General features: G+C 40.1%; 5 protein-coding genes across 5 annotated transcripts; 3 read left to right on the forward strand and 2 right to left on the reverse strand.

Moving 5' to 3' along the window:
* Positions 1-1,776: 1,776 nt before the first annotated feature.
* GCK72_000459 (uncharacterized protein) lies at positions 1,777-5,484 on the reverse strand (the record flags this gene model as incomplete). Its single annotated transcript, XM_003099294.2, has 6 exons — positions 1,777-1,920; positions 1,971-2,093; positions 2,629-3,183; positions 4,025-4,159; positions 4,207-4,456; positions 5,063-5,484. The coding sequence occupies 6 exons, from the start codon at positions 5,482-5,484 to the stop codon at positions 1,777-1,779; spliced, it is 1,629 nt and encodes a 542-aa protein (XP_003099342.2).
* Positions 5,485-5,892: 408 nt separating this feature from the next.
* On the forward strand, positions 5,893-7,882 carry GCK72_000460 (uncharacterized protein; the record flags this gene model as incomplete). Its single annotated transcript, XM_003099292.2, has 6 exons — positions 5,893-5,968; positions 6,020-6,188; positions 6,236-6,368; positions 6,415-6,669; positions 6,713-6,895; positions 7,487-7,882. The coding sequence occupies 6 exons, from the start codon at positions 5,893-5,895 to the stop codon at positions 7,880-7,882; spliced, it is 1,212 nt and encodes a 403-aa protein (XP_003099340.2).
* Positions 7,883-8,406: 524 nt separating this feature from the next.
* On the forward strand, positions 8,407-9,768 carry GCK72_000461 (uncharacterized protein; the record flags this gene model as incomplete). Its single annotated transcript, XM_003099248.2, has 4 exons — positions 8,407-8,488; positions 9,119-9,183; positions 9,229-9,612; positions 9,658-9,768. 4 exons carry the CDS (start codon positions 8,407-8,409, stop codon positions 9,766-9,768), a joined length of 642 nt encoding a protein of 213 aa, XP_003099296.2.
* A 341-nt stretch (positions 9,769-10,109) lies between these two features.
* Positions 10,110-11,184, forward strand: GCK72_000462 (uncharacterized protein; the record flags this gene model as incomplete). The annotated part of the gene is made up of 5 exons (XM_053722507.1): positions 10,110-10,133; positions 10,184-10,261; positions 10,314-10,373; positions 10,433-10,676; positions 10,994-11,184. The coding sequence occupies 5 exons, from the start codon at positions 10,110-10,112 to the stop codon at positions 11,182-11,184; spliced, it is 597 nt and encodes a 198-aa protein (XP_053591152.1).
* A 309-nt stretch (positions 11,185-11,493) lies between these two features.
* GCK72_000463 (uncharacterized protein) lies at positions 11,494-19,579 on the reverse strand (the record flags this gene model as incomplete). The annotated part of the gene is made up of 9 exons (XM_053722508.1): positions 11,494-11,598; positions 11,939-12,433; positions 13,306-14,236; positions 15,010-16,127; positions 17,219-17,549; positions 18,333-18,634; positions 18,690-18,771; positions 19,070-19,327; positions 19,392-19,579. 9 exons carry the CDS (start codon positions 19,577-19,579, stop codon positions 11,494-11,496), a joined length of 3,810 nt encoding a protein of 1,269 aa, XP_053591153.1.
* Positions 19,580-19,640: the final 61 nt, after the last annotated feature.

A 19,640-nucleotide genomic window follows, 5' to 3' on the forward strand; every position in this document is an offset into this window, starting at 1 on the left:
TAAACCCGTGGCAGGTCGTCAAAATTCTACATTTTTTAGAAGAATTGGAAAATTATATTTTTTTTTCCAAAGTCCCCCAACAAAGCCCTAGTTTATAAGCCCTCAATTTTGAAATAGTTGAATTCACTAATTTAAGATTATTAAGCTAGAAATCGTACGTGGCCTAAAACTGCAAAATTTGGAAAACTAGGTCACCAATTTCTAGTCAACCGTTTCCAACGTAATTTCTTCATATTTCTGCGACTCCCGAAAACAAATTTCACAATAAAAGTGTTATTTGACACTTCCAGAAGTATTCTATGACAAAAATTTACTATTTTCGAAACCAAGATTACGGTAGTTTTGAATTTACACGCGGCGAGCACGCACCACCTTTATCACGGCTCCGACGACTTACTTCTGTTTCGTGCCCAGGTGGCGCAACCGGTAACACAGAGAGCCGGTGCCCGAGAGGTCGGGGGTTCGATTCCTTCCACCTCCTAACTTTTTTGTTTTTAGTAATTTATTTTTTTTTCACCATGAAAACCATGTACCAGATTCCCGCTCTCTTCTTTTACCAACTCCATCAAAATAGACACAACAAGAAGCCCCCCAAATATATATCTTTTTTCGACAGATTCCCTCCTCTTCAAACGCATTGAATTTTCAATGAATTTCGGGAGACCAAGTGGTGGGGGGACACGGATTACGGTAGTTGTTTGAATGCGTGGATAAGGAGAACGTGATGATGAAAAATCTCAAGAAGATTTGACCTACCGTTTGAAATTTCGCTGACGTCGTTTGCTGGCGTACATCCGTGAGGTTAATTAGACAAGATTATTGATTGGTTGATAACTGAAAAATGTGCGTATAGGAGGTGTGAACAGGTTGCAAATGCGCTCCACTCCAATTATTCGAAACGGTTCGATAGAGCGCAGTTGAAGTACGAGGTACCAAAAAAATTGAGACGCGCTCTACCGAAACCCAGCTTGTCGTCTGCGTCTCTCATTTTCTCACACAATTATTTTAGAGTTTCGGTAGAGCGCGTTTGTTGCAGCCTTGACGTGAAAATAAGGGTTTTTCTATGTTTTTTCGTAAAAAGTAGGTAAAATATAGTGAAAAATCAGAAAATTTTGAATTTTCCTCAGTTTTACGAATAAAAACAGGATTTTCAAACAAAATTCTATCATTTCTCAGCTAATTTCCACAAAAAAACTCGAAAAACCCCGATTTTTCTCTATAACAGCTACCAAAATCCAACAAACGCGCTCTACCGAAATACCATAACAACCATGTAGAGCGCATTTGCTGGTTCGTTAAATTTTTCAAGAAAGAAATTGAAAAACCAAAACAAAAAATCACGGTTTTTCAGAATTTTAAAATTTCAATTGAAAAAATTTAAAATCGAATTTTCAAACTGAAATTCTTAAAAATCTAAATGAATAAAAAAATCCATTTCCCTGCCAGATTGAAGGAGGTGGTCATCGCCGGGAGTCCCCCTTCCTAATTTGGTAGTCATTATGGGCGGAGCCTCCCGGATAAGGGGGCGGTCCTCTGCCCGCCGATTCGTTGCTCTCCGTTAGACGGGAAAGCGGACTTGATTAAAAGTCGTTTGACACCTTTTTTCAGCTTTTTCAGACGAAAAACGAATATATATTCATTTTCAATTTCAATATTCGAGTAATGTGCAAAAAAAGTTCGTAATGGGGTTGGGTTCGTATAGTAGTTTAATAAGAAGTTAGGGGAAATGGGAAACAAATTGAAAATTAGAAAAAAAACAAAATAATATTAAAATTGTTAGGATTTTTCTGTTATTTCGACGATTTCCGGCAAATTGTTCTCGTTGTTGGCCTCGTTGTTGCTTTCGATGGGCGCCGGTTTGATCACTTGGCGCCATTCCTTGATTTGGGCGTCGTAGAGTGTCTTGTGGCACATTGATAACTAAAATTAAATTCAAAAAATGAATTTGAGGCAACTGCGCTCTACCGCACTTTTAGAGTCATCGCCTTGGAATACGTGGCAGCGTCCGGTCCATTCAAACAAGCGAACGAGCCGCACATGCAAGCACTGTCGAATCGTTGCTTGGTATACGTGGCACCGTAGTCGATGGTTAGCTGGAATTGAAAATTTGAAAATTATCCATAACTGTCAAGGTCCGGTTTCAATAAATGAACCAATTTTCTTGAATTTTCTCCAATTTTTCATCGAAAATGTGAACATTTTTGATGATTTTTCAGAACTCCTTCTAATTTCGAATCATAGTCAAAAATTTGATTTTTTCGGGAAAATTTTTTTTTAGTTCGAAAAAATTTGAAATTTGGCGCCAAGTATTTACCCGGGCCGGACATTGAAAAGTATAGGATTTTCCGCAATTTTTAGCGAAAGTTTTGGGATTTTCAGTTCTTACAACTGCTCATAACTGCGCTTCACCGAAATGCCCTTGAAAAATGTCTCTTTTCTCTGCGTCTCTCAATTTCACACGCAATTTTCTTCGGTTTCGGTAGAGCGCGGTTGTAAGAAACGTGCCGTCGAAAATTTAACTTTTTCGGAAAAAATATCAACTATTTTCAAAAAATTCTAAATTTGAACTTTGGCGCCAAGCCCCCGGGACTTGACAAGTATGGAAAATTATCAATAGAGCGCGCTTACCGGTGTGCCCGCGGTGATATTCACCATCGATACCATCACCAAATGAACGTGCGCCGGCGACAAACTCTTCTGAAACACTCTAACCCACTCCAAATTGGACGCACAACTGTGGCAAGCCATGCGTCCCACGTTTCCCTGAACTTTCGGGTCGATATAGTACTTTTTCTGTGACAATTTCACAATAAGTTTCTCGTATTCGGGTTTGAAATTCAATTTTTTGATGAGATTTCTCAGCTGTTCGTCGTCTCGATAACTGATCTGATACGCGTAATCCCCGTTGTCCCAATGAGCGCCGGGGGTCAGTTGGTCGCCGACAATCTCCCCGGTGAATTCCATGACGGGAGTGCCGGCTGGAATCATACTCAACGTTCGGACACCGAAGCCGAGGATTTCGTTATTTCGGAAAACTTCTATTGGAAAGAGTCGTTTATTCGGGAGGAGCAACGCGTTGTTCGTGCAGTTTCCCTTGCAGCCGCACAACTCTGAGCACGCGAAGCCAACGTGGCGATAGAAGTGACTGTGTGTTCCGGTGAAGAGAATCGGTTTGAAGGACGACTGAAAATGGGGAATTGAGGAAAAAATAGAGGAAAGAAGGATTTCAAGGGAGAAAACTGGGAAAATTAAAGAAAAATTGGACCAATGTTAGAACGGCACGCTTCTTACTATCGCGCTCTACCGAAACCCACGAAAATTGTGTGTGAAATCGAGAGACTCAAAAAAAAAGAGACATGTTTCAAGGGAATTTCGGTGGAGCGCAGTTGTTAGAACTGTGTCGAGCTATTAAAATGTCTCCTTTTCTCTGAATCTCTCATTTTCGCACACAATTTTCTTCGGTTTCGATAGAGCGCGGTTGTAACAAGTGTGCCATGCTAATAATATTTCGTGTGGTTTTTGAAGAAAAATCAAAGTTCGTGACAGAAAATAACAAAAACCAGTGACAATCGAGGAATTCTTTTCCGATTTTTTCAGCAAAAACGAGCTTTTGGTTTGAATAAATTAAATTTTTTGATCGAAAACATAACATTTTAGATATTTTCACCAAAAATGAGAATTTCTTCATTCTATGGGGTTTTTTGACTTGGAAAATATATAATTTTCTAGCCGAAAAATGACAATTTGAGGATTTTCTCCAGTTCTACTTCAATTTCCGAAATTTTGAGTGAAAAATTCCAATTTCTAGACTTAAAACTTCGAATATTGATGATTTTTCAGAAAAAAAACTCAAGATTTTTTCACTATTTAAATTTCAAAAATTTTACGGAAAAAAACGTCGAAATACGGTGAGAATTTTCCGAGCGCCGATCAAAAAAAAATTCTGGAATTTCCAGTTCAAAATTCAATTTCTCTATCGTTTTCACGGGGGATTTTCAGGGAATTAAAATGAAAAATATATTACAAATTCAGTATAGGAGCAATTATTTCGTTTCTCTTGAAAACTTCGCATCACTTGATTGACCCGATAGCAATTACAGGACACATTATCGTAACATGGAACAGTCTCGCCACCTTCGTCATGGCATGTGCATTTGATCTGAAAAAAATCAATAATTTAATTATAATTATAACATGAAAAATCACAGTATTATCGCCCTCTTTCGACATATCCAGAGCTCTCGTAAGATTGGGTTCGGTAAATTGATTAATAAAATTAATATCCGTGTAATCGAAGACAAGCGCATTCGGAATATGAATATTTTCAAGATTTTTCAAGTCGAACGGCAAATCGCAGTAAACTGGAATCGGATTCCTTTTATTAAATGTTAGATTTTTCATTAGCAGGATTCTTTTTTCCGGTGAGCGGTAGGTGGGAAGGTAGTCCAATATGTTTCTGAAAACGAGGAAATAATGGAAAATGCACGGTTTCCCACACTGCGAAGAAGAACTGCGAGAATCGTGAAGCCGATTTTTTTCAGTTTTTGCACTGAAAATGCAGTATTTTGAGGTTTTCAGACGTCGCAATGAAAGAAAAAAGGGTCCATCAGAATTGTGTAAAATTCAATTCTCTATCGAATGAGCCAAAAAACGTGAATTTTGGTTAGAAATTGACTATTTCGATACAGAAAAACCGATTTTCAGAAATATGAGATTTTCAGCAATTTCAGCAAATATATATCTTTCTGAAAATTTAAACAGTTTCAGAGCCTCCTCAAGTAAATTATGTGCAATTTGTGTTAGAAACAGTCTTCTGCCAAAAAAGTTATACACATTTTTCTGAAAATCTGTTTCCAAAATTCACGTTTTTTGGCTCATTCGATAGAGAATTTAATTTTACACAATTCTGATGAATGGGACACTTTTTCATCCATTGCAACGTCTGAAAACTTCAAAAAACTGGATTTTCAGTGCAAAAAGTAAAATAATTGAATTAAAACGTGAAAAAATCGGTTTCACGTTTCTTGCAGTTCTTTTTTGTCAAAAATAATCGATTATTCACTCTGGAACAGTCTCATCTTGATCTTTATCATTGTTCAGCTCTTTCTCTCTGTTCTGACTAATCATCGATCTTTGTCCCAAGACTCGGAACATCTTCGCAATACTATCCGGGTCATCTACTAGTCGAAATTTCCAATTTTTCGCCAGCTGTGAATCTCTTTTCACACTGGTTTTGACCAGTCGATGGGCCTTTAAATGAGCTGAATTGTCGTCTCTTGTCACGATTTTCAGGTTTTTCGCTATCATTTTTCGTCTTTCCGAATACTGCATTTGATTGTATGCGAAGAAATCATCTTCTGGCTCGAATGGTAGATCTTTTGAAATGAAAACTTTCGATTGAATTGGAAGTGGCATGCGTTTGTTCCATTCTTCGAGGAGGCGAGCTTGCTCTTTCAAGTCTTCTTTCTCCTTCGCTGAGAGCATTTTCTAAAAATAAAAATTTGAGGATTTCATTGTTTATAAGGGAAAAACGCTGAAAACTCAAAAAATTTCAGAGAAAATTCGAAAAAAAATTGCAAAATAATCAAATTTCAAAATCCCGCCCCTTTCTTATCAGTACGACGCTCCGTTAATTTCGGCCGTGGCCTAGAAAGCCAATTTTCAAATGAGCCGCGTATTCAATTTGTTCGCGATTTTTCTGAAATCATCACATTTTTCTGAAATAAATTGTGTTTTCGTTGTCAAAAATGGAATGAAAATCTGAAAATCAGAAGGCAAAAGCTTTATAATCGTATTTTTCGGCTTCGAGTTGCTTTTTAAGCTGAAAAATCTTTAAAAATTGTGTTTTTGTGAATTTTTCATTTTTCGCCGCAAAAATTAATTTTCCAGGAAATGGATGAGGCCACACTACTCTCTTCGGCTCCACAAGAAGTGTATATACCCCAAAAGTTGAAAGCCTTCATGTCAGGTATCAAAACCACTCTGATTTCTAAATTCCCCATCACATAATTAATTTCAGAACCACAAGGCAGCGCTCTGGTGGCTGCGCTCGAGTCACAATTCCAATGCATCATATCAGTGATCAACGACTTTCTCTCTGTGAAAAGTTCCATTCCGGGAATGCAAGCCGACTTAAGCCAAATCGAGAACATTCTGCGCGATGTGTGGCAAAAGCGGGATATTCAATTGTAAATTATCGGTTGTGAAGGGAAGAAAAATTGATTTTGTTTTGTAGGATGATTCGAGAAGCGGCGCTGAACGCGTCCTGCACCCATACTTGTCACACAATCCTTCCACGCGCCTACTGCGCCGTCGTCTTTTTCTTCTCTTCTGATATCAAGAGACGGTCTCGATGCAACGATATGATTGTGAGAGTTGTTAGTATGAAACCGCGCTAGTTATCGTGATATTCAGATCGATCATTTCACTGGGAAGGTCACAATGTTCGGCACCGAGCAATCTGTCAATACGGCGAGAGAGGTGATGATAGAGTGTCTGACGGAGCACTTCGGGCTTCTGGAAATCGAAATACCCATCACGCGGCGAACTGCGAGAATGGGCTACAACTCGAATGCTATCGAAATGCCACAGAACTCGTTCAATCCTGAAGTACCGCCTCCACAACTGCCAGCTGTCTGTCACCCGCCGTTCCTCAACAACATCTTCTCGGTTGGTAGAAATTCAAGACTTTATTCAAATGTATTTTTTCCAGATTTCTGAGCCAAACGCGATTCTGACATCGACACCTGCATCTGCTCCAGCGCGCGATGGTTCTCTCCTGCCATTCGACAACCATCTGCTTTTCCCATCTGACTTCTCGGTTCCTCCACCGCAACTGCAGCCTGTCGTCGAGCCACCACCGAAGACCAATAATGTGGAGAAAATCAAGCATTGGGTACTTTTTCTGGCTAGCTTCGGGACTATTCACAACGATACATTTCGCAGCAGGACGTTCCGCAACCGGATTTTTCGCTGCTATGCGTTCCACAGCCTCAATTTTTCCGTTTTCAGTGATAACTTGACTTTTTCAGATAATTTATGGTTAGAAAAGTCAAATTTATTGTTAGAGAAAGTAGTTTTTGAGCTCAAAAGTGGATTTTACGCTGAAAAAGCGGATTTCCAGTTAAAAAACCTGTTTTTCTACTTGAAATTTCGCTGAAAATTACCAAAAATTACCCAAAATTCCCATTTTCTCACTCGCACAGTCAAAAATTCGATTTCCTCGTCGGAAATTCACTCAACCGGGACTTTTTTGACACAGAAACGCGGTTTTCCGGCTCAAAAAATGTAGGAAACTGAGAATTACATCAACTTTCAAGCGTCAAAATTGATATTATCACTGAAAAAACGGGAAAATTGAGACTGTGGAGCCGATGGCTGCGAAACGTCCGGTTGCGAAATGTCTCGTTGCGAAATGTCGCGTTGGGAATTGTCCCAGAGCCCTTTTTCTGGAATAAAACCTTCATATTTTATCGTTTTCTTCCAGATTCCAACCGCAGAAGTCGGCAAGATTCTCGGAAATCGTGCGGCGATGAAGAAGCAAATCGAAGGCCAATTCAACTGCGTCATCACCGTACACACCGAAGTGTATTCGCACTTTGGGATGACGTCCGTCGAGATCATGGCACAAAACAAGGAGCAATGCCGAGGAGCTCGCAACGCGGTGATGTCGCTGATGTCGGCATATCAGGAGAAGGCGGGCGGCTCCTCGGTCAACGACTCGGGAGTGAACAGCCCGGTGTCGCCGATGACCACCGAGAGTCCTTCGACGACTCCGGAGAAGCGAGGCGGAAGACAGTACCACAGAAGCAGTTTCCGCGATCAACCGAAGGTGATGCTGGCGTTGACACCACGAAAGATTGCCCCCGCCGTCACTGAATAGCCTCTTTCACTTTCCTCTTTCATGTAGTATTATTCTAGTACAATGATTTCCCTTTTCCCCCGTTTTTTCTATATTTAGCACCCTCTTTTTCTTTTTGAAAATTGCGTTTTCGTGTGAATGCTCTCATCTGTTCCATTCCCCTATCATATCCTGTCCTCTCCTCTCCCTACATGTACTTTGTTTTTAGTGATTAATCCTGTGATACTTTATTTTTCGCCGCCGCCCCCAACGTCAGCTTTTTTGTATGTACAATGTTGTTGGTCGTATTTGTTTTTTTGTGTTATTAATAATATAAAAGTTTATTGGTTTTATAGTTTTATACGGTCCCTTTTTCTATTTTTATCGAAACTTGTCTGAATATCAGGTTTTATTTTGTTCATTTTGTTCATTACAGCTGTTTTCTTCTATTTTTCTATCATCATCCCTTTCTCTTGTTTACAGAAAGCTTCTTTTAGTTTTTATTTTTCACTCTCTCTTTCATTTTTCTACAAATTCTATCTCACTGGCTTTTTACTACTCAAAAAATGTCAAATTCAACGCATCGTGGCGAATTCGAACGCAATTGGAGCCAACTTCCACACTCAGATGCTCGCGAAGCATTTCAAGGTTTCTGCATGTGTCTTTTCGAATAAAGTTGTGTTTCTTTTCACTCATTTTAACCTCACTTTACCCTATGATCCCTTCTTGTTGTGACCGCCCGCACCTGACCGTCAGCCGCCTCAACATGCGACCATCGAACAGCTGTCAATATATGCGATCGGCTAGTTTAGTTACTTCAGGTTTCAGGATTTTTAAAACTTTTTATTGATTCAAAGTTCCACCAATTCTTCAAACGCGGTGCCCTCTCCCGCCTGGCCTCCGTGTCCCAAAATCGATCCACAACAGCATGTTTACTCGTGTGGCCGCGTCTCGCCCATGTCCTTTACTCTGCTCACTCTCCTCGTCTCGCACACTATTTCTCGCCCTCCATTTTGTTGTTATTTTCCTCGTCGCCTCTCTATTCCAACGATTTGGCGGCAGCGCGGTGGGAATCATCAACCACCAAGAATTTTTTGTCTCCTCTTTTGTCACTTTTTTTATCAACTGTCTCATTCAGAAAAATAAACTGAATGATGCAAGTCGCAACTGTTCTTTTTGTGTTGCGTGGATTCCGAGAGATAACGCGAAAAACTTTTTGTGTGCATTTCGTTTTTGTCTTGCTCTTTCCATTCGACCACTGATTTTCCCTGCTTACAGAGTTTGTTGACAAGCAGCACTGCCAGCTCGCAGCCTACGAAACAATGCCATTCTGGACCACCCAAGTGAGATTTTTCACTTATTTTTCAAAAAAAAATATGATTTTCCAGGACACCCGTAACTCGGTTATCTCCTCGCTGATTCCAGCCGGAGCCGCTGTCGCAGCATTCGTCGCGTTCGCCAAAGATCAACAAGTCGCTGATTGGTGGAGCGCATTGAAGAAGCCAAACTGGGCGCCGAAGGATGTTCGCGTCTACTCCGCCATAGACCTGCTCACGCTTTCCCCACTCGGATACGCTTCCTATCTCGTCTATAAAAATGGCGGTGGCTTCGATTACAATGACACGAAGTTGGCTCTCGGGCTATATGGAACTAGTGTGGCCTTGGCTGTCGCCACGATTCCAATTGTGAAGAAGAAGGAGCTCGGATGCTTGTGGAAGAACACGACTGTTGTTAGTTTGACGGCCACTGGAGCCGCTTACGCTTTCTACAAGGTATTGTTGCGATAAATCTGAAAATCTTATAAAAATTTAATGCAGATTGACAAGAAAGCCGGCTTCCTCCTCGTCCCATTCGCTCTCTGGACGGCCTTCTACGCCTACCTCGCCTACTCCATTAAGAAGGAGAATGACCCAATCAAGAACTTGTAATCGACAATAAGATATTCCTTCTTTCAAGTTTAGACTCTTCTAAATGAAATTATAACTTTTTCGCGGCGCTCCATCTCAATTCACTATATTTCATCTTATTGCTGTCTTTTACTGTAAATAACATAAATAAAATAACCTTTACTACACAAATTACTCGAGTTTTGATTATTTTCCTTTCCTTTTTGATTCTCATTCAATCATATTTCTTCTGCGGTTTGCATTGCAACGCGCAAGGGGGCGGAGCCTAGATTTGCAAGTCGGGCGCCCGCTTTCCGCAATTTTGGCGCACACAATCTCCACTTTAGCGTCTTTCGAAAATAACTATTTTTTAGCCTTCAATTATGACAAACGTGTGGTCAGCAGATGTAAGTTGTGATGTTTTAAAGATTTTCAGAGATAAAAAATCGAATTTCAGAGCGGAATGGAAGTGGAGGACGTCTGGGACGATACAGATCTCATCAGAATGTACGAGCAATCAATTCAGGAGGTTCATGTAGGGAAATTCGGCGAAAAACTTTTAAAAATTAAGATTTTTTGAATTTCAGCAGCAAGTTAGTGGAGTGAAGGAGAAGAAATACACAGGAGAAGATGGAAAAACGTATTTAGTGAGTGGTTTTGCCCTGAAATTCATCAAAATTTATTATAAAAAATTGCAATTTTTCAGTGGAAAGTCGGCGGAAACTGTATGGCGCCATTCGAGGAGAACGGCGAGACGAGCTACTACGCGGCGACGATCGATTCGATCGGTGGGAAAGATGATCACGAAGTTCAAGTGACATTTTTGTATTATGGAAACCAGACGACCGCCCATATGAAGGATTTGTGGCTGAACGAGGAGGCGATCGCAGAGGCTGTCGCGTCGGAGAAGAAACAGCAGAAAGTTGGGAAAAAAGTGAAAAACGAGCAAGGTATTAGAAGACAACTCCTCTTACAACTGCGCCCTATCGCAAACGAGAGAATATCGGCGAGAGACGCAGCGTTTTTTTCCTTTTTTCTCGCGCCGACACAGATTTTCACCGTTTTTGACCTATTTTCGCTGTTTTCCATAAAAATTTACAAAGAAACTTTTGAAAAAACAGCGAAAATAGGTCAAAAACTGTGAAAATCTGTGTCGGTGCGAGAAAAAACTCTGCGTCTCTCACCGATACTCTTTCGTTTGCGGTGGAGCGCGGTTGTTATAAAAATGCTCGGCTAATAATTTCACCCCCAAATTAGTACATTCCAGGCACTAACTCCTCCACACCAATCCCAAAGATGGCGCCGCCCATCCCTCCGAATATTCTAGCAATGGCGCCTGCCGATAAGCAGGAGGCGTTGAGTAGTATGCTGATGAGCTGGTATATGAGTGGATATCATACTGGATACTATCAAGCGATGTCGGATCTTGAGGAGCAAGGAGAGAGCTCCGATGATTGAAATTTTACAAGATCTTCCCTTACTTTTTCATTTTTTCCATTTCCATATGAATAAAATTAGCAACACGAAATACTCGCGAAATGTAGAAGCAACAATAAGGGGCGACATTCACAAAATAAATAATTTCAGATTTACACCTCTCCGATGTAATTCTTGTCTTCTGAGTAAAACCAGGAAGAATAGATAAGTTAACGGATAATTTGTCAGGTTTGAGAGATCCAAAGAATACAAAAATAATAAAGTGGGAATAACCAGGGTAAGAAGAACAAAAATTGTTAAAAACGGCTAGAATGGCGCAAATTTAAGGAATTAATGAGCAAGAGCGGTGTCGACGAAGCCGCGTTCCGGAGCACGATCACCAGTTTCATCGGTTTGTGAAGATGGGGAAAATTGTTGAGCAATGAGGATAAGAGGCTGAAAATATGGTATTTAGTTTTCTATTTTAATTATCAGCCGAGCACTCTTATTACAACCGCGCCCCGCGGCAAACGAGAGAGTATCGCAGAGTTTTTTTTTCTCGCGCCGACACGGATTTTCACAGTTTTGACCTATTCTCGCTGTTTTCCATAATTTTTTCGGTAAATTATCATGAAAAATAGCGAAAATATGTCAAAAACTGAAAATCTGTAAATCTCGGCGCCAGAAAAAACTCTAAAAACTCTGCGTCTCTCTCACCGATACTCTCTCGTTTGCGGTGGGGCGCGGTTGTAAAAGGAGTGGTCTCCTAATGAAATTTTGTAAAATTTAGACATACATTGTCATTATTATTTGGCGAAAGTCTCAAATCAAACAACGTCTTCTGATTGATACTCTTATCAAACTGCTCGCCACCAAGAGTCCGATAGAGCATCTGATCATTCGGTAGTTGATGCGTCTTGTCGTATAATTGAACCTTCAACTCCATTAACGTATTCGACGACGACATCTTAATCGCGTACACATTCTTCGCACGCCCCCTCCGCGACTTCCCGTTCGCCTTCGTCACATCCTCCTCATCACTCAAATTCACCAGTTTCACATAGATATTCTCATTATCGAACAGGTACTTCCGCTCCTCGGTGAACTTTATGTGCTGCTCGAAACACTGCGCACACATGTCCAAAATGTTGCCGTTTTCGATGTGTATCGGTTTGGGATCGACGAGAATCGCGTGCTCGTCGCCGGCCTCTTCGAGATTCCGGATTTCGGCGAGGATCGTGTGCCACTCGTCTTCAGTCAGACCGATGACGTGCGCATCTTTTTGGTTGTCCTGAAAATTATTTTTGAGCATTTTTTTTTCGTTTTCCCGGTTAAACACTTTTTTCTTCAAAAATAGCTCGATTTTTGATCTTTTTTCTATTTTTCCGTGTAAAAATGCGTTTCTAATGAGAAAATCATACTAGAAACTAGTTTTCTGAAAGAAAAAAACAGTCAAAATCATGAAATTTTGTCGAGTTTTCGAATTTTCAATCGATTTTTGAGCAATTTTTTTTCTCGTTTTCTCGGTTAAGCGAGGATTCTGAATTTCAATCAAAAACACTTTTTTCTTCAAAAATAGCTGAAGAATTCCTTCGTGCTCTCCTCGTGGACTAAGCGGAAAATCGAATTTTTGGTCAAGTTTTGTGGTTTTTTCTTGATTTTTCATGTTTAATTGCGCCAAAATTTTTTTTCAATTTTTTTTTCAATTTTGGAAATTTTTCCTCGAAAAAGTGACAATTTATAATGATTCTTCAGAATTTCTTCTAATTATGAATGATAGCCGGAAATTTGACGTTTTTGCATAAAAATTCAAAAATTCGAAAAAAAAGAAAAAGAACTTTGGCGCCAATTTGTCCACGAGGAGTACACGAAGCCCAAAACCATTTCCAGACGTTTGCTTTACTATTAGCACGGAACGCGTATTACAACCGCGCTCTACCGAAACCGAAGAAAATTGTGTGCGAAATTGAGATACGCAGAGAAAAAGAGACATTTCTCAAGGCGATTTCGGTGGAGCGCAGTTGTAAGAACTGTAAATCTCACCATTTTCCAACAGGTTAATTTTTTTTTAAATATCATTGCTTTATGCCCCCAAATCCGTTAAAAATCCGATAATTTATTGAAAAGAGAGAGAGCGAGAGACGCAGACTTTTCTCAACCAACCTCCGTAAGAAATCCCTTAAACGGCTGCTGATGCTGACAAATCAGACATTCCTGACAGATCGACGGTGGACTCGTCGATTGTCGATTCGTCAACTTTTTCAACTTTTCAATGAAAACACTGCAGATCCCAAATTTCACATCCGTTTCCTCACTCTTCGCCTCGGCGCGTGCCTCCACAGCCTTCAACGTGTCGTTGATTCGTTTCCGCATCTCTTTCACCAAAACCCGCATATTATCCGTCCCATTCTGAGCGTCCACCTCCATTTGACGACACTCTGCACACACTGGCTGAGAGCATGAGACTTCGTAGCACTCGTCAAAGTAACCTTTCAGTCGTGACCACTCTTCCGGCGAGACGGAATGTCTGAATTGACTGAAATTGATGCCGCCGTGAGCACAACGAAGTTCCGAGTTGAATTCGATATTCTCAACGGGTTTCAAGATTTCCGGATCGATTGTGTCCACAGGGCGTGTTGGATTCTGATGATCCAACGACAGATTCATAGAATTCTCCTCGTCTTCCTCCATGACAGACTCCGTCATACCTTCCTCATCGAGTTTTTGCATTTTTTCAGGAACTTCTGATTTCCTTACAAACGGACGACCTCGTGGACGCTTCAAACCCGATAACGATGGGTAGTTTGCATCAGTTTTCTGCACGGAGACTGGATCGAAACTCAGCGTTCCCTTCTTTGTATGCAACTTGGCCAACTTATTTTCTCGATTTGTGATCGCTGATTTCTTGAAATTCGACAGTGCAAATTTCGCCACGTAGACATGACCTTCCGGGCGTTCCGATGGATTTTTGACGGAGCATCGTTGTCGTTCCTCCTTCAGAATCCGCCGAACCATCTTGTCGTCCTCCTCGAGTTGATTGCTGAAGATACCCTCTTCTCGCATTTCGAGGATACATTCCATGCAAATGTCTTCGCTGAAAATGGGGGAAAATTGATGAATTCGAATAAGAAATCAGTCAAAATCCAAAATTTTTGAATTTTTTTTGCGAAGAATTCAAATTTTCGTCAAAAATGTTCACATTTTCGATGAAAAATCGAAAAATGCAAAAAATTGTTTCATTTTTGAAGCTATGCCTTCGGGCCTTCCCAAAAAGTATTTTTGTGTTGTGTAAATTGTAATTTTCAGAGAAAAACTTGAAAATATCTGATAAATGTGAATTTTCTGCTAAAAATTTAGAAAATCGTGGATTTTTGCAAGAGCTTTTTTTAAAAGAAAAATCGGGGAAAAAAGATAAAATCCGAGATTTTTTGCAAAAACACAAATTTTCCTGAATAAAATTATGATTTTCAGATTAAAAAAGGGTTTTTACACCTAATTTTCTCTACAAAAAGCTAGAAAAAGCTTGAATTTACTAATGGAAAACTGATTTTTCACTTCAAAATTCACTCTAAAACCTCTAAAATTTCAATCCAAACTTACGCTGTGAACACAAAAAACGTATTTTCAGCGAAAATCTTGAACTTGAAAATGTGATTTTCCAGCTAAAAATGGAAAAAAAAATCGTGAAAAATCTGACATTAGAAATGGGAAAGCATGCGATCAACATTAAAAGCTTGTATTTTCGCAAGAATTTTTTAGAAAAATTGAGAAAAAATTAGAAAATCCGAGAGATTTAGAGTTTTCAAACCGAACGTTCACTTCAAAAATAGAAAAATAACTCCAGAATTTCCACCTTTCGATACTTACGCTGTGAACACAAAAAGGTCTCTCTCCTTATCCGCCTGCGGGTACACCTTCTCCCCATTATCATACACAACCTTCACCCTGAAATCGTATTCTCTGAGCAACGTCATCGCCGGCGCTCTCGACACCGCTTTGACATCTCCATAGAGAATCGGATCGATCGACATCTTCCCATGACCACAAACAGACATTTCATGAGAACTTAGAAGCGCGGCGACTCTCGTGGAGACCGGTTGCTTCTGTGGGCTCGTCAGAGGCGTCTGATTCTGATTCCCGGCGGATTTCCTGGGGGACCGTGTATTCGTGAAAACATATTTCACATCTCCATTCTTCTGACGCGTCCGTTTTTTGTGCTCCGGTTCCTGTGCCACGTCGACAGTGGGAAGTGCCGATTCCTCCATTGCAATCGCTAATATATCTATCTCTTTTGTAGGGGTGCCTTCAGAATTATCGATTATTTCTTCCATAGAAGCGTCGGTGTTCGTGGCTTCTGGCGTCTCAGTTTCAGCACGCTCTTCGTCTTGCCCATCTTCTACAGCTCCAACTCCAGAAGCTGACGTCGACGGACCTTCTTCTGAATTCAAATGTTTCATCTGATCTGCTTCAGAAGCCGCAATCGCCGCCGCGAGATCCTCATCCTCCGTAGTCGTCGTCTTCTTCTCCTCCTCCTTCTCCGATTTCTCCTTTTTCTTCTTCTTCTTCTCGCCCTTCGCCACTTCATACTCCATCGCAAGCACGTCAGTCAGCAATGAAATCGGCAAAAAGGCGATTTCATTCGGTTTTTCATACTTATCAATATGAGTTTCCAGTTTTGTATTCGAAGTTTTCAGTTTGTTAATCCTCCGCTCCAAATCATACAACCTTTTCTCGCTTTTCTCAATCTTTTTCTTGGTTAAACCCTCGAAAAGCTCCTCAATCGCATGTTTCGAGTCCTTGATGAGCTCCTCGGAAGGTAGAATAGGGTGTGGAAGTGGGAGAATCGCGTCACGACGACGATAGAGGAGACCATAACACGCTTTCTGGTCAGTTGGATATTTTTCTTTGTCTTTTCGACGCGATTTCTCCACTTTTCCAGTCGTTGGCTTGTCGGTTCCAGGTGGTTTTGCGATGGATTCGACGGTCTGGAAAAGGTGATTTCTTCCGTAAGAAATTAAGAATGTTTATCTCAATTTTACGAAAAATGTGTCTTTTGAGACCAAAAATGAACATTTGAACCTCTAAAAGTTCAAAATTAATTTTCAGCCCGATTAACACAAATTTCATCCAAAGAGCACTTTTAGAGCACTTTTCGAGTCGGAAAATAAAAATTTCGGTAGATTTCTATTTTGAAACGTCCCTTTGGAGGTGATGGTGAAAATCCCATTTTTCTCGTAAAAAACTTCAAATTTCCATCGAATCTTCCAGATTAGAGTTGGGAATCTCCCGAACAAAAATTAGGAATGTTTTGCTCAATTTTACGAAAAAATGTGCTTTTTGAGACCGAAATTGCACATTCTGAAGTAGAGTTTCTAAATTTTCACAAAAAGTTCAGAATTTTCAGTCCAATTAACACAAATTTCATCAAATTTCGAGCGTTTTTAATAAACTTTTTCACTCTTGGTGTCGGAAAATCAAAATGTATGTAAATTTAGAATGATTTGGAGGTGAAAATCCCATTTTTCTCGTTAAAATCTTCAAATTTGCATAGATTCTTCCAGATTTTCAGCCCCAACCCAATTCGCCGATGAAAAATGAAAATTTTGAGCCATTTCACAGCAAAAATTGCAAATTTCAACACGAAAACTTAATTTTTCCTGATAAAACCATCATTTTGTCCTCAAATCTTTTAAAGTTTCGTGAAAATCCCATTTTTCTCGTAAAAACTTCAAATTTCCATCGAATCTTCCAGAGCTTCAAATCACAAAAGAAAAACCCCCGATTCGAATATCACAATTTTTTGACATTTCGGTTTGAAAGACCTGATTTTTAGTGATTTTAGAGCAATAATGCACATTTTGACGTAAAATCTCAAAATTTTCTCAAAAAGTTCAAAATTTTTAGCCCATTTCGGTGAATTTCGATTTCCAATCGTTCCGCAATCAATTTTAAGTGATTTGGAGTTGAAAATTCCAATTTTTTTTTACGAATTTCAGACATTTCAGAGCAAAAAATGAAAATTTTAACACGAAAACTTAGTTTTCCCTCTTAAAACCATCCCAAACTCCCACAATACCTCATCATTATATCGATACCACTTCTGATTCAGCGGACTTTTGATCAAATCATAATAATGGCCACACTCAGCATTGCTACCCTCATGAATCGTCACAGCGAACAAATCGTAAAATTCCGCGGGCGGCGCATTCTTTAAATCAGTTCTCTGGAAAGCTCTCGCTGGAATTTCTCTCGGATAAGCCATCGGAGTCTTCAGCTTCTGCCGTCCTTTCGCTGTGTACTTGTATCGATTTAGTTGAATCACAATGACAGGAGGGAGTTTTACGTAGTCCGATTGTTTCGATGTGCTCCCCGTTTTGCTGCATCGTTGGCATTTGTAATCGTCCAAGCTGAAATTGAAAAAAAAACATTGATTTTCAATAAAATCGGCCATGAGCTCCACAGCCTCAATTTTCCCGTTTTTTCCGGGATAACTTGACTTTTTCAGATAACTTTTTCAGATAAAGAACATTTTTTGTAAGTTTGATAAAGGGGACTATAAGAAATTGTTCTCTGTAGAACTAGCCGTATAAGCAACAATAGTAAAGGTTCAGAAAATGGCAAAAACCGCTACTTCTACGAGAAAAACTGCTTTCAGCAATTTCAACAACATTTTTTTTGAAACGCTAGATTACAGTTTTTTGGCTGAAAATCAACAAATCAACAGATTTCATCTCAAAAACATTGAAAATATCACGAAAACCACGATTCCCAGTCTGGACCAGTTTTCATGGCTCAAAATCTAAAACTGTGAGGAATAGACCGACTGCAAGTGGCCAGAAGCTGATTTTAGGTCAAAAATCGTCAATTTTGTATAAAAATCTCTCAAAAAACGTGTTTTTGGCATATAAAAATGCCCATTTTCACAGTTTTCACGATTTTCTACTCAGAATTCCGTTATTAGTAGCGCACCCCTCTTACAACTTCGCCCCACCGCAAACGAGAGAGTGTCGGACCGAAGACGCAGTTTTTTTCTCGCGCCAACACAGATTTTCACAGTTTTTGACCAATTTTCGCTATTTTCCAAAGTTTTTTGTAATTTATAATGAAAAATAGCGAAAATAGATTTTTAAAAACTTTGAAAATTGTGTCGGCTATTATTAATGAAAAGTCAATCAATAAATCGCACGTACTGTTCCTCTCCAAAATAGGAATCCAACGCGTCCAACAACGTGGAATGACCCTCAATATTCAATGACAACGAGATCGCCGTCTCCTCCCTCTCGGATCTTTGCCCACATTTACACACAATCCGGGTGCAAATCTCCCCGGTGAACAAATCTTTCAGCCGGTTTAGAGTGTCCTGCCCGTTAGGATGGTCTGGAAGACACCGTTCCAGAGCGTTGAAGAATTTCAGACCGAACTCCTGGGAGTCTTGCTGCTCCGAGTTGAGGCGGAGGAGTTTTCCGAGCCCGGCGGTTTTATCGGCGTCGTTCTAAAAAAATTGGTTAAGAAATTGCTAAATTTGAAAAAAATTAAGTGAAAATTACGAAAGGAGTAGTCTGAAGAGTGTAGAAAATGTCTTGAAGAGCCATCATAGTCGCTTGAACGTCCATTCGTGGCGCTGGAGGTCTGAAAGTAAAATTTTTTTAATTTTCAGAATTTCTACAGTTCATACAACTGCGCTCCACCGAAATCCCATTTAGAAATGTCTCTTTTTCTCTAAGTCTCTCAATTTCGCACGGAAATTTCTTCGGTTTCGGTAGAGCGCGGTTGTAAGAATCCCACCGCTCTTGCAACTGCGCTCCACCGCAAACGAGAGAGCATCGGCGAGAGAGACGCAGAGTTTTTTCTCGCGCCGACACAGATTTTCGCAGTTTTTGCGGTGGAGCGCAGTTGCAAGAGCGGTGAGTTGAAACTCGGAACTCACGGCTCGAAGGCATCTGAAGGCCGAAAATCGTAAACTAGCTGCCGAAACTCTGGAACATTAAACCAGACTTGCAGAAAACTGTTAACATAACAGAAATTTCCGCCATTCACAAGTCCAGCCGGCTGCTCGTTCAAATCTCGCCGCTTCTGATCTTTTTTCGCCTCTTCTTTCGTTTCCTGCTCCAGTGCAATCAACTTTTCGAATTTCTCCAATCCCAAACGACTGATACAGAACGGGTTGTCACGACAGTTGTGGGTTCTGGAATCTCTTGGCGGCGGATTAGAGAAATTTTGCTTAAATTAAAATTTAAAAAAAAAATTACTTTGGATTGTGAGATGTGTCGTGGAGAACACACTTTTTGCAGTCTAGTTTCGCTACTTCCATCGCTTTTTGAAATGTGACTAATGCGACGTCGTCGAGATCCATCAACGCATTGATCGCCTCATTTCGAAATGCAATTTTACGAGTGTTCGGTTTTTCCTTTGGCTTTTTCTCATTTTCTTTTGTCATACTTGACAGTCTAAAACTTATTTTTAATGAATATAGCGAAAAATTTGAAATTATAATAGAG

Source organism: Caenorhabditis remanei, chromosome I (genome assembly GCF_010183535.1).
Source record: "Caenorhabditis remanei strain PX506 chromosome I, whole genome shotgun sequence".
Taxonomy (NCBI): domain Eukaryota; kingdom Metazoa; phylum Nematoda; class Chromadorea; order Rhabditida; family Rhabditidae; genus Caenorhabditis; species Caenorhabditis remanei.